The sequence below is a fragment of the Balaenoptera musculus genome, chromosome 6 (genome assembly GCF_009873245.2).
Source record: "Balaenoptera musculus isolate JJ_BM4_2016_0621 chromosome 6, mBalMus1.pri.v3, whole genome shotgun sequence".
Classification (NCBI taxonomy): Eukaryota; Metazoa; Chordata; class Mammalia; order Artiodactyla; family Balaenopteridae; genus Balaenoptera; species Balaenoptera musculus.
Window position 1 is genome coordinate 111,363,505 of NC_045790.1, and position 12,820 is coordinate 111,376,324.

General features: G+C 48.0%; 1 protein-coding gene across 16 annotated transcripts in view; it reads left to right on the forward strand.

The window, feature by feature from the left end:
• PRRC2B (proline rich coiled-coil 2B) overlaps positions 1-12,820 on the forward strand; it is an 85,682-nt gene that overhangs the window by 33,093 nt on the left and 39,769 nt on the right. For 15 of the 16 annotated variants that reach the window (XR_005020364.1, XR_005020365.1, XM_036856154.1 and 12 more), the window contains exons 5-9: positions 1,322-1,394; positions 5,253-5,396; positions 7,314-7,555; positions 8,017-8,138; positions 8,571-8,713. Coding sequence is in view for 14 of the 16 variants with exons in the window: in XM_036856154.1 (XP_036712049.1) it covers positions 1,322-1,394; positions 5,253-5,396; positions 7,314-7,555; positions 8,017-8,138; positions 8,571-8,713 (724 nt within the window). In the remaining 2 variants the exon portion in view is untranslated. Of the gene's footprint in view, positions 1-1,321; positions 1,395-5,252; positions 5,397-7,313; positions 7,556-8,016; positions 8,139-8,570; positions 8,714-12,820 lie in introns of those variants that run through there. The other variant, XM_036856153.1, reaches the window with a different exon arrangement.

The window sequence follows — 12,820 nt, forward strand, 5'->3', positions numbered from 1 at the left end:
GGCCCTCCGCCTGGCACTTACCAGCTCTCCTCTCGTGCGGGGACGGTGTGGGGAGGAGACCCCCGGAGGTTCCCAGCTGTGGGGTGAGATTTGCCACAGTGTTAGTAACCCCTTCATGGCCCCTAGGCCTTCTCTTCCGGTTTAGTGCCTTCGGTGGGTGAGGGCGGGGGCCGTCCCTGCGGCTGCAGACCCCAAGCTGTAGGCTGTGGGATGGCAGTGCCCCGGGGCCCCTCTGCTTCCTGCTGGCCTGGAGCCTCGCCCTTCCCTCAGGGGCTGTTCAGCCCCAACAGGGGCTGCCCTGCCCCTGTCACGGTGCTGGCACTTCCCTTGTGTGGTCTGCACGGGGGACCGTGGGCACTCCAGGCCACTCAGGTCAAGCACTCAGGGCAAGTCTGTGGTAAATACACGGGTTATTGCACCTGCTCAGCTCTGCATCGAAGGCAGGTGAGACAGCCGTCTGCCTTGAGTGTGTGTGGTGGCAGCGGCAGGGGGAGGATGGGAAGAAGGGGTAACTGTTTACCCGGGATCTAGTCCAGTACGTGATGGAACGTCACGCTGCATCAGCTTGGATTTGTGTATCTTTACCTTCAGTTGTGAAGTAGCATGTTGTTGGGAAGGTAGCTGAGTTCAGTGGTTGGGGACCTGAAGGGGCTTTGGGCACAGCCTGGGGCGGGGGGCAAGTCCTGGTCCCGCCTCCCTAGCTGAGTGTCTAACCCAAGTGACCCTGGTGTGCCTAGCACCATGCCTGGCGTGCGGTGAGCTTTCAGCAGAGGTGAGCCGAGCCGGGCAAGCCCAGATCAGTGGAGGCGGAAGGCCTCGCACCTGGGGAGTGGTGCCTTGTGGCACGGCAGTGATTGTGGAAAGTGGTGTGGCCCGGCCAGCGACTCATCAGGCACGTGGGCTTTCCCGCGCGCGTGTTCTGTTAGCAGCGCCACCCAGTTTTTCAGACACACTAGAATTGGGGTTTGGTCTTGTCCCTGGAGCAAGACAGAGTGGCTCTGTGTGGACATGAGAGGCAGCCTGGCAGCATGTTCCGAGCGCAGCGCTGGCTCTGCCGTGTGACTGAGCTGGCCGCTTGCCCTCCCGCCTGCTCCTCGTCTGTCATGTGGCCGTGGGTCCTGACCCCGGGCTGCTGCCCGAGTGGGAGGCTGCGTGGAAAGCCCGCGTGGTTGGACCTTGCCCGGCTGGTGGTAGTGGGTACATCGGTGTAGGGTCTGGACCTAAGGTGAGGACCCGAGGGCGGGCACCTTGTTCTGACTCGCTCAGGGAGTGGACAGCAGACCGCTGGGCTGGCCTGTTCTCATTGTCTTCCTTCTTCCAGAATACAAATTCAGCGCCAGGTGGACCAAAGTCATGGGCACAGCTGAATGGAAAGCCAGCAGGACACGAAGGTGGTAAGTGTGTGTGTGGCGCTGTGCTGGGCGGGTGGGAGGGATGTGTGCCTTTTCTGGACTGCTCAGTTCTGTCCAGGCAGTCTTGGGCTTGCAGCTTTGTGGACTCTGGTCCCTGAGCGAGTTACTGCCTCTGCCCCGGCGGTGGAAGTGCTGATTCTGCAGAGCACGTCAGCTCTTTGGTTTCATTGAACGTTATTGCTAAGGACAGCCCTCCCGAGGTGTGCGGAGGAGACCCGGCGGCGCTGGGCCTGCGCTCCCTCGTCCGTTGGCTGAGCCGCTATTGGAGCGAGTCCCCGGCCCCCGGGGAGGAGGTGTTGCCTACGGGGCGCTGGCTTTGGACCTGGGTTTGTACAGCAGCAGCCCTGGGAACTGCTTGCTTTTGGGCAGTGCCACCAGAGCATGCGGAGGTTGCGTGGTATTTGTTAGCGTTGGCGTCCCGCCTGGCACAGGGGAAGCACTCCGACGGCTGCAGTGGTGCAGCACAGGGGCGATGTGGGGTGAGCGGAAGGGGAAAGCACCCCGGGTTTTAAGTGAATGCCGAGCAACAGACTGAAATGGCTCCAAGGCAGGCCCAGAGCAGAGCGGCCCCCGAGTGGCGTGTCTGAGGGGCGTTGGGGCAGAGGGAAATCGGGCTCCCCTCCAGCATCTGGAGCCCTTTGAGAATGTGGGCCCAGGGTCAGCGGGTGTTCTTGAGAGGAGCCAAAAATCCAGATTTTTCTACATGAACTCTCCTGATTTTCCAGTGTTGGCGTGCGTATTTCTAGCACGCTGGGCGGCACCCCGAGCTGGATGGAGAGGGACGGTGGTGTGAGTGGCTACACCGCGGTTGCTGTTTCTTCTGTAAACCAGCACGGGCTGCCTTTTTTACCCTTGGCCCCTGTCCCGGCACTGCCCTCTGTCCTCTGCCCTCTGCGTATCCCTGTCAGCCAAGGCCTGGCCAGACTTTACGTTTTATGGCTTAGAGTAGAAAACCAGCTCCGTGCACCGCCTTCCCCACACACCCCTGCCACTCCGACGCCCGAAGGACGGGCCCTTCTGGCCTCGGGTCGCTGTGCGGTTGAAGGCCACCCCTTCCTCAGCCCGTAGGTGTGCTGGGGGCTTTGGAGCCGCAGCTCGCCTAGAGGAGAAAGGGCAGGGGGAGCTCAGCCGGCTGCCCCAGCCTGGAGGGTGAGGGGGGCCAGGTGGGGCGGGGATGCAACAAGGCACTTCAGACCGGAAGCAAGGTCTTCACAGAGGCGTGATGAAGACGACTCACTAGACTGTTAACAGTGGTTCTTTGCTTTCTAGAGCCTTCATTTCCATAAGGTTGGAATTTCCTTAAGTAAATGGAATACTCATTTTAATTTAACAAGAACTTACAGAGATTAAAAAAAACTAGTGTAAATTGGCACTGCCCGTCACACACCAGCACGGATAGATACCCTTTGACCTGGCGGTTCCACTTGGAGGAAATCACCCTGTAGATGATACTTACAGCTGTGTGAAATGACACGCACAAGATTATTCATTGCAACGTTGTAATAGCAAAAGATTGGACACAGCCCCTTGAAATGTCCGTCAAAGGATGGTACTTTAATGAAACACTACTTGGCTGTAAGGAAAAAAAGCAGTTTTCTACCGCTCTGGCAAGATCTCCAGGACATATTCTTAAGTGAAAAAAAGTGTGGAATAGTACGCAGAGTATATTACCATTTGTGCAAACAACTGGGGAGAGGGAAAGTATGCTTCTAAAAATGTGGTATGCGCATTAAAAAAAAATTTCTGGAAGGAAACATAAGAGGAAGGGAGAGAAGGAACGAAACAGAAGACTACCTGTTTTGTGAGGGTGTTTGAAGTAGGAAGATGGGGCACGAGGGTAGGAGGTAGGCTTCTGTTTACGCTTTTAAGGCTTTTTACCTTTGAACCTTTTGATTGTATTACCTATCAAAAGAAAACTTGATTTAGAAAATAATCCTAAAACAGTAAAATACTCTGTAAACATGTGATAGCTCGTCTGGGAGGTGGCAGAGCCCAGTAGCCCAAGAGGAGAGAACAGACACGCGCCGACCAGGTGGGGCCGGGGCGGGAACCCGGCTTCTGGTTCCCCTCCTACGCCGGGGTCACAAGCCCGCGATGCCACCAGGGCTGTGGGGATTTGGGGGTGTGGCCCGCAAACATTTTCATGACTCTTCGGAACTCAGAAGGGTTCTTCCTGAGTTGACAGACTCTCTCCATGTAGAAGGTGGTCGTTTGGTCTGTTTCACCTGGATCAGGCCCAGGAGGCCTGCTTGTGTGGTTCAGGCAGAGGCCGGAGGCACATGGCTAGTGGGCTGTGCTGCCAGAGCACCACCGGCGGCTCCATCTGGGGCCTCAGAAGAAGCCCCTGATTTCACTGCCTCAGTTTCTCATGGCAGAGAACAGATGGTAGGAGGAATTGGTGGGTGAACATTACAGAGTGTTCAAACCTTAGGAATACTACTACTTTGGTTTGAGATTTTGAGTTCTTCACTTTATCTTTTTCATCTGTGGAGGGTAAGTTTAATTCATGATTAGAATAATACCTTCATGATTGTTGAGGCAGAAAAAAAGTACTAGGCATTTGCTGTTGTTTGTTTTGTTTTCTTTTTTCTTTCGGCTGCTCTGCACGGCATGCGGGATCTTAGTTCCCCGACCAGGGATGGAACCCGCTCCCCCTGCAGTGGAAGCGCGGAGTCTTAACCCCTGAACCGCCAGAGAAGTCCCTCTACCGTATTTTTAAAGCATGACTTTTGTATTTCATTCTTGCCAATGACCTTTTAACATAATGAAGCCACTCCGTGAGCAGTCGTGCTCCTTTGCGACACTTGGCGATCGTCTCTCAGGTTAATCATCGGTTGATAATGTGTCCAGTTATCCCCCCGGCATGTTCATTTGACCCTGGACCTTTTTACTAAGTGGGATGGTGAATGAGTCACCACCTTGTGCATCTGCACTAATCCCCGCTGCATCTTTCCGGCAAAGTCTGCCTGAGTTAGCAGGTCCTCAAATCAGTAATACCTAGGGACAGATTTGGCTGTATTGTCTAGGGATCAAGGCATGTCACAGTTGGACATTTTACTGTGTGATATGGCTGTTACCAAGTTTGTGTGGTGCGGGACATGTGCTGTGTATTCCAGGAGAGGGACCAAATCCCACTCTGGACCCTAAAATGCATCGTTTATTATTATCTATTCATCGAAAAGACGATTGCAGGTTCCCGGTGCTAAGTGCTGTGAGTGATTGGAACAAAGTTAAGAAAAGGCTTCTTCTCTGCAGGAGTTCATAGTGTAGGGGAATGAATGAAAGAACAAAGAAGTTGTTCCCAGATTGCAAGAGTGAAATGTTTGGTCTTGTAGGGCTTGAGGATCTCTGTGGAAAATAGTAAACTGGAGTGGACAAACGAAGAGGCATAAATCTAGGGTGAGGGTGTAAATCTAGGGTGGAGGCGTTGGGGGGCAGGGCATTACCTCCACCCAAAAGCAGTTGGCTTCACTGGGCTGATTTCACCAAAGACCGTGCTTATCCGCCCCCCAGGGCCACCGGAAGGACCTTACTGCCTTCTTCCAGGAGTGGGAGGGAAGGATCTGGGCTGGAACCGCTGCCATACCTTACCCCCTGCCCTTTGTGACCAGCTCCGGCAGGGTGGCTGGCAAGGGGCCTGGTGCGGTCTGCGGGCAGCCTCCCTTTGTCACCCTCAGGGAACCCTAGTGCCACTGCGGGCACAGAAGGCCAGCGCAGACAGCACCCCAGGAAGGAGCTCCCTTGAGGGCAGCGTGGCTGCCAGCGTGTGCCGTTGTTAAAGCAGAGAACTGTGGATGCCAGTCTCACTTGCTCCATACGTCTTTCCAATTCTCTTGACAGGTTTAAGGGCCTCAAGCCGACTGTTATCCTTCTCTCCCGAGGAATTTCCGACGCTGAAAGCAGCTGGAGGGCAGGACAAGGCTGGCAAAGAAAAGGGCGTCTTAGATCTGTCGTATGGGCCAGGACCAAGCCTCCGCCCTCAGAGTAAGTGAACTGCAGCCCCTGTCTGGGCACCCATGGGAACAGCAGAATTTCCCCTTGTCTTTCTGCCCTCTTAGAAGCATGCTGTTTCTCGAGGAGCCAGGTTCCTTGCCTGGAAAGCACGACCGTTGATCCTGTACCTGATCCATGCATCTGCTGGACTTATTCCCTGGGCTGGGCTGGAGGTCACTCCTCCTTTCTTGTCCTTTGGGTCGGGCCAGACCTGTCCGCCTTCCCAGCAGTCATCAGATGTTAGTTCTGCTGTACCTGGGTGGTCACGGCAAGGACAGACGGACCAAGGGTCAATTAACTTGATTCCCGATTCAGGAGCTTGTTTTCTAATCAGTGGTTCCCAAACTTGGCCGAATCCTATCAGAATCACTTGGGGCGTTTGTTAAAAAGTCTTGATTTCCATCCCTCGCCCATCCCCAGCCAAATTAGAATCTGGTTTTTTTTAAAACACGTTCCCCTGGTTGAGTAGCCGGCCCAGCACTAGTCTCCACGACCCCTCATCTGGGGTCTGGCCAAGGGGGTCAGCAGGATTGTGTAGCAATTCTTACTGGTACTATTTTTTTCTTCGTGGCCTTGGGTGGTTAGTATTTAAGGTGTTGTTTAGGAATGGGATTTTCCATCTGTTCTAATCACGGATTCTGAAGTAGCCCTTGGGGCGGGGGGTTGATCAGGTTTTGAAATATGAGAGACTTTTATCTGCTTGTTTTGATTAATCCCCAAGGTATCCCAAAGTGAGAACAGATATCCTATAAATGAAACGATCACTGTGCAACTCTCATAAAACATACTGCCTTTTCAGCAGCCTATGCTGGGTTATTTTGGCTGCTCCAAATATATAATCAAATTCCTTAGGCCAAGAACTTTAACTTTCTGGGATTAATTAAGATGAGCTGCTGTAGGATTATAACAGTTTAGAACTAGAAGAAGCTTCTGGGATCACTTCCATCTCCTCGTTTGAGAAGATGAAGAAGCAGATGGCCTGAGGGGTGACCGGGGCTTGGCCAAGATCATGCACGAGGTACCTGAAGAGCTGGGAGCAGTCTCTGGCTTTGTGGCTCCGGTCCTGGGTTCCATTCTCTTAGGGGTCAGGTACTCAGGGACCTTTCGTGTTTCAACTCCTAACTACAAGTTGACTGAAAAGAGGAGTCTTTTTGGCTCATCTGATTCCTCGTTGGCCTCTTAATTCCGCCAGGCTTTGCTACATTTGCAGTGGAAAGCATCATCTTAAAAAGATGGTCAGAGAGGGTTGGCAGGTTTCAGTCTGTGACCTGTGGGAGGGCCCCACAGGCCGCTGCCAGAGCAGGTGGGGCGAGGCCTGGTGGGGAGGGCCCCAGACCCTTCCAGCCCCCCTCTCGGTGGGGAGAGCAGCTCTGCTTCACTTCACAGTTGGGGAGTCTCTGACTAGAGGTGCCAGTGCTGAGTGGAGCTTGAACACGTGTCAGGAACTCTCTCTGGTTCTAAAGTCAAGTCCAGTGCTGAGCACTGTTGAGGTCAGCGTGATTGTAGAAGAAATGGGGTCAGTATTTGTGGAAGAGATGACCCAAGGCTGCTTTCACTGGGGCCATCTTGGTTTCTTTGGGGTGTTAGGTCTGAGGTGGTGTGGTTTCTGTGAGTCGATGAAGACCACGTCTCGTTTCCACTTGCCTCCTCTCTGAGTGGACCTTATTTTGTGTTTCTCTGACAGTCAGACTCCCTCAGCGAGTTCATATTCATGGCCCAGGCGTCTGCCCCCCACCTTCCCTGACAGATTTGACCAGTCGACCTGATTCTTCACTTTTGTTTTTTTTTATTTTTTAATTTTTTAAAATTTTTTGGTGAGTGAGGGGGGTCCCTTGACCTTCAGAACCTCATACAATCCCTCCTCCCCCTCCTCTTTCCTCTCCCCTTTTGCCCCCTTTCAATTTCCAGATGTGACAAGCTGGAGGGAGGGCGGTGGGCGAAACATAATTTCTGCCACGTCTCTGAGCGCCTCCCCAACTGAGCTGGGCAGCAGGAACTCGAGTGCGGGAGACGGAGCCCCCTCCTCGTCATGTACCAGCGATTCTAAGGACCCCTCTCTCCGCCCGGCTCAGCCTGTCCGAAAAGGGGCTTCACAGTTCATGGGGAATGTATACCACCCACCTACATACCATGACATGCTTCCTGCTTTTGTAAGTCTTCGGAGTGTGCATTTTTTTCCCCGTGAGGTCAGATTGTTCATGTCCAGCAGAACCTACTTCACGTGGTTGAATGTCCACCTTGGGTTCTCCCTCCCAGTTTCTTTGCCCTGATACCCTACTTTGGAGGCTTCCATTACTTTTGCATTTTCTCTCCTCCTTTTCAAATCTTAAGGGCCTCTGGCTTCTCTCCCTGGTGATGTGGGTGTTATCTTAGCCTTAGCTCTTTAGAAGAAGGAGAGGCAGGTATGTTCCCCAAGACACAGGTCCCCAGATTTGCGTACTGACAGCAGGAAAGAAATGGGGGAGATGGTGATAGGATTAATTGGGAAACCCCAAGACTTTCCTGTTTCTTTTTCCCATTTTCCATTTTCCAAAACAAATTCTAACGCAGGTGGAACTCAGAATCTGGGTCATTTTACCAGAAAACCCTGTTCATTGATGTTATGTTTCAGATGTGTTCGCCACAGTCATCCGAGAGCCAGAGTGCAGTGGGACGAGGAACTTTTCCCCTTCCCCAGCTCCGTCTTGAACCCCGTGTTCCTTTTAGACAGTTCCAGATGAATGACCAAGACGGGTAAGGCTATTGCATTATAGTCCCGTATGTAGAAATTAGCCTGGTTGGTGATACTGGACAAGATAGTGGGCTTACATGTGAAAGTGCTTTGTCTTCTGGAGACCTCAGAGAAACCAGCTCAAGACCCAGGGTGTGTGAGGAGGCTGGGGCAGGACAAGAGATTTCAAGTTCCTGGCAGGTGAAGGTGTGGCCAGTGTTTATTGCTGCTACCCTAGACATTAGCCTGAGCATATAACACTGAAGAATGAAGCAGAACTTCTCTCGAGGATATATTTGTTCACTGTGTGTTCTTTAAAAAGGAGACGGTTTTAATATTAAGGGCACACATGAACCTTTGCAGTGTAGGACTTAGGTTTGGAAAAGTATTTGGGTTTGCTTCCATATGTATACTTGACACGAGTCCAGCATCTTTACCCTTCTCTCTCTCATCAGAAAAGAAAACAGGCTGGGAATGACCCGCCCGATCCGTCCACTGAGGCAGCTGGTGGAACGGGCGCCGAGGCCCACCATCATCAACGCGGAGAACCTGAGGGGCCTTGACGACCTGGACACCGATGCTGATGACGGCTGGGCAGGTGGGTGGCGGTGTTTGCTGGTGGGCTCACAGCTGAGGGTTTAGGAAGGGAGGACTGCGGTCTGTCTCTGCTTACCAAGGTTGGAAGTCCTCTGACACCAAGTCCACTGTTTTCCTCGGCAAGTTGGAATGAAAACGTGGGGCAGGGAGCAGCCTCGGTGCCCTGAAGAGATCCTTGTTGGTTGGCACTCAGACGAGCAGTTGCTTCCTGACAGAGCCATGTCTTCCTTTGGTCTCTGGTCTTGATCTTAGAGGGAGAAAGACTTTTCATAATGGAAAAGTTAAAACAAACGAGTGTAATGAACCCCAGGTAGCTCCCTGTCACCGACTTTCAGCAAAGTGCCGACATTCTGCATTCTTATCTTCACCCAACCCCGCCCCCCAACCTGATTATTTTCTTTTAAAATTCTTTTGGATTGTTTGTTTTCGAGTAAAATTTAACGGCATTGAAAGGCACACGTTTAATTTTACAGTTTTGACAGATGCATATGCTTGAGTAGCACAGCCGAGTCACAATACAGAGCACTTGCCTCACCACCCAGCCCCTCCCTAGCGAGTCTCCCTCCCGGACTGTGTCCAAGACTCTGCCCAAGGCCTCCCTGTCTTACGATGAATCTTAACCGCAAACTGCAAACGAATGGAGTCCTACAGCTTTCCTTCTGCTGTGACGTTTGTGAGATTCATTCATGTTGTTCTGTATATCGATAGTTGCTTTTAATTACTGAGGTATATTTCATTGTATCAAATACTATAATTTGTTCAAATACTATAATTTGTTTACCCATTCAAAAGCTCCATTATGAATAATATGCTCATTTCTCTTGAGTAAATATCTAGGAGTGGAATTGTTGAATTAAAGGGTAGGTGTGTGATTAGGTTTATAAGAAGCACCCAAACCTTTTTCCATGGTGGCTGGTGATGCCATTCCCAGCCTCGATTTTGAGAATTTAGTTGCTCTGCAGCCTCACAGCCCTTTGATGTGAGTCTTTTTATTTTTAGCCATTCTAGTGGGTGTGTAGTGGTATCTCGTTGTGCTTTTAACTTTCATCTTGCTGATGACTAATGATGATAAACACGTTTTCATGTCGATTTGGCTACTGGTATCTTTGTGTGTGTGTGTGTGTGTGTGTTCGGATACAAGTCCTTGGAGACTTAACATTTCACAGATATTTTCTCCAGCTGCCTGCCTTGTCTGTTCGTTTTTTAGCACTGCGTTTTGATGAGCAGAAGTTTTCAATTTTGATGAAGTTTAACTTACAAATTTGTGTTTTTTATGGTTTTTACTTTTGTGTCCTTTATAAAAATCTTTGTCTCTCCTTGGTGGCAAAGATACTCCCTTAATGTTTTATAGTTTTAACGCTTATTTTTGGATCTGTGATCCATGTTGTATTAATTTGTATATGTTGTAAGATAGGGGTCGGGGTTCATTTTAATCCATAAGGTTGTCTGATTGTTTTGCACCATTTGTGATAAGACTTTTCTTTCCCTATTGAGTTGCTTTGACACCTTTGCCAACAATCAGTTGATCATATAAGTGTGGGTCTATTTCTGGACCCTGTTTGTTCCGTTGATCTGTTTATTCATCCTTATGCCAATACCACACTGTAGCTTTATAGTAAGTTCTAAATTCAGTGGTGTAAGTTTTCCAGCTTTGTTCATTTTTACGATTATTTGACTACTCTAAGTTCTTTTCATTCTCATGTAAATTTAGAATCAACTGGTCAGTATTTTAAAAGCCTGCAGGCATTGTGATTAAGATTGTGTTGAATTTATTTCTGGATAAATGAAATCTTAATTTTGAATCTCTTGTCCAGTAACTTGGTGAAACTTTCTCTATTAGGGCTTTCATTTCTCTCAGCAGTGTTTTATAGTTTTCAGTATAGAGGTCTTGAACATCTTTGTTATGTTTATTCCTGAGTATTTTATGTTTCTTGACACTATCGTAAATGGTACTGGTTTTTAAAAAAAAAATAGTTTTGTTTTTTAGTGTTTGATGTTATTATATAGACATACATAGAGCTGATTTTTGTGTGTGGATCTTGTACCAGACAATTTGCTGAATGCATTCATTAGTTTTACTAGCTCTTGTTGATTTCTTAGAATTTTCTGCATAAACCATCATGTTGCCTATAAATAGGGACAGATTAAATGCCTTTTCTTTTTCTTGCCTTATTGCAGTGTAGTACTTGCAGTACAATGTTGTATTCAAGTTCTGTATTCCTGATCCTAGGGAGAAAGTGTTTAGTGTTTCACCATTAAATATGATGATAGTTGTAAGGTTCTTGGAGATGTTCTTTATCAGATTGTGGAGATTCCCTTCTATTTCTAGTTTGCTGATTTTTTTTTTAATACATTTATTTATTTATGGCTGCGTTGGGTCTTCGTTGCTGTGCGCGGGCTTTCTCTAGTGGCGGCGAGTGGCGGCTACTCTTTGTTGCGGTGGGCGGGCTTCTCATTGTGGTGGCTTCTCTTGTTGCAGAGCACGGGCTCTAGGCTCGTTGGGCTTCAGTAGTTGTGGCACGCGGGCTCAGTAGTTGTGGCTCGTGGGCTCTAGAGCACAGGCTCAGTAGTTGTGGCGCACGGGCTTAGTTGCCCCATGGCATGTGGGATCTTAGTTCCCCAACCAGGGATCAGACCCGCGTCCCCTGTATTGGAAGGTGGATTCTTAACCACTGGACTACCAGGGAAGTCCCCCTGATTTATTTTTTTAATGCTAACCAACTTTGCATCCCTAGAATAAATTCCACCTACGTCTAGATTCAATTTGCTGATATTTTGTTAAGATTCTTGGTGCCTGTGTTCATGGCGGATATTGGTCTGTAATTTTGTTTTAATATCGTCCTTGGGTTTTGATATCAGATTTTGCTGGGCTCATAAGATGTGTTGGAAAATGTTCCTTCCTTCTCTACTTTCTGAAAGAGTTTCTGTTAGATTGGTATTATTTTTTTCATAAATGCTTGATAAAATTCACCAGTGGAACTGATTAGCCCTGGAATTTTCTTTCTAAAGACGTTTGTGATAATAAATTTAACTTCTTTGATTAGTTATAGGGCTGCTCAGATTTCCGATGTTTTTGTGTCAGTATTTGATAAGTTGTGATTTTCAAGGGATTTGTTCCTTTCTTTTGAGTTGAACTTAGTGGTGTAAAGTTGTTGATAATATTCCTTTTTTTTTTTTTTTCTGATGTCTGTAGGGTCTGTAGTGATACAGGTATCACCCTTTTTCATTCCTGATAATTAGGTAATTTGTATTTTTTCTCTTTTTCTTGTTCACTTCTGCCAAGGGCTTATTAGTTTAATTAATCTTTACAAAGAGACAGCTTTTGGCTTTAGTTTTCTCCATTGTTTGATTGTTTTCTAGCTCACCAATCGTTTTAATTGGAGCTTTCTAGAGTTCTCATTTAATTCCATTGTAGTCAAGAGAGCATATTCTGTATGACTGCAGTTCTTTCCAACTTATTAAGACTTGTTTTATGACCAAGATATATGGTCTGTCTTGGTGAATATTCCAAGTGCATTTGAAAAGAATGTGTGTTCTGTAAGTTGGATATCACATTCTGTAAATATCAGTTTAGTCAGGGTGGTTGGTAGTGTTGTTCAGATCTTATATACTTACATTTTTATCTAGTTCTACCAGTTACTGAAAGTGAGGTGTTAAACTGTCTACTATAATTGTGGATTTATCTATTTCTCCCTTTAATTCTGTCAGTTTTTGCTTCATTTATTTTGAAGCTGTTATGCACATTTATCATTTTTATGATTCTGACATATTGTCCCTTTATATTGTTTTCAAATATCCTTTTTTATCTCTCGTAACACTTCTTGTCTTGGAGTCTGTTTTGTCCTGTGTTAGTATCATTGCTCTGACTTAAATTATTTATTGTTGTCATGATGTGTATTTTCCATCCACTCCCTTTAACCCACTTTTGTGTTTGTATATAAAGTGATGCTCTGGGAAACAGCATGTAATTGCACTTGCTTTATCATCAAATCTAACTCGCCTTTTAATTGGATTGGGCTTTTTGTCGTCGTCTCCTTTTTTTAATGATATAATTCACATGACAGATTTTCATATTACATAAAATTTACCCTTTTAAAGTCTAAAATTC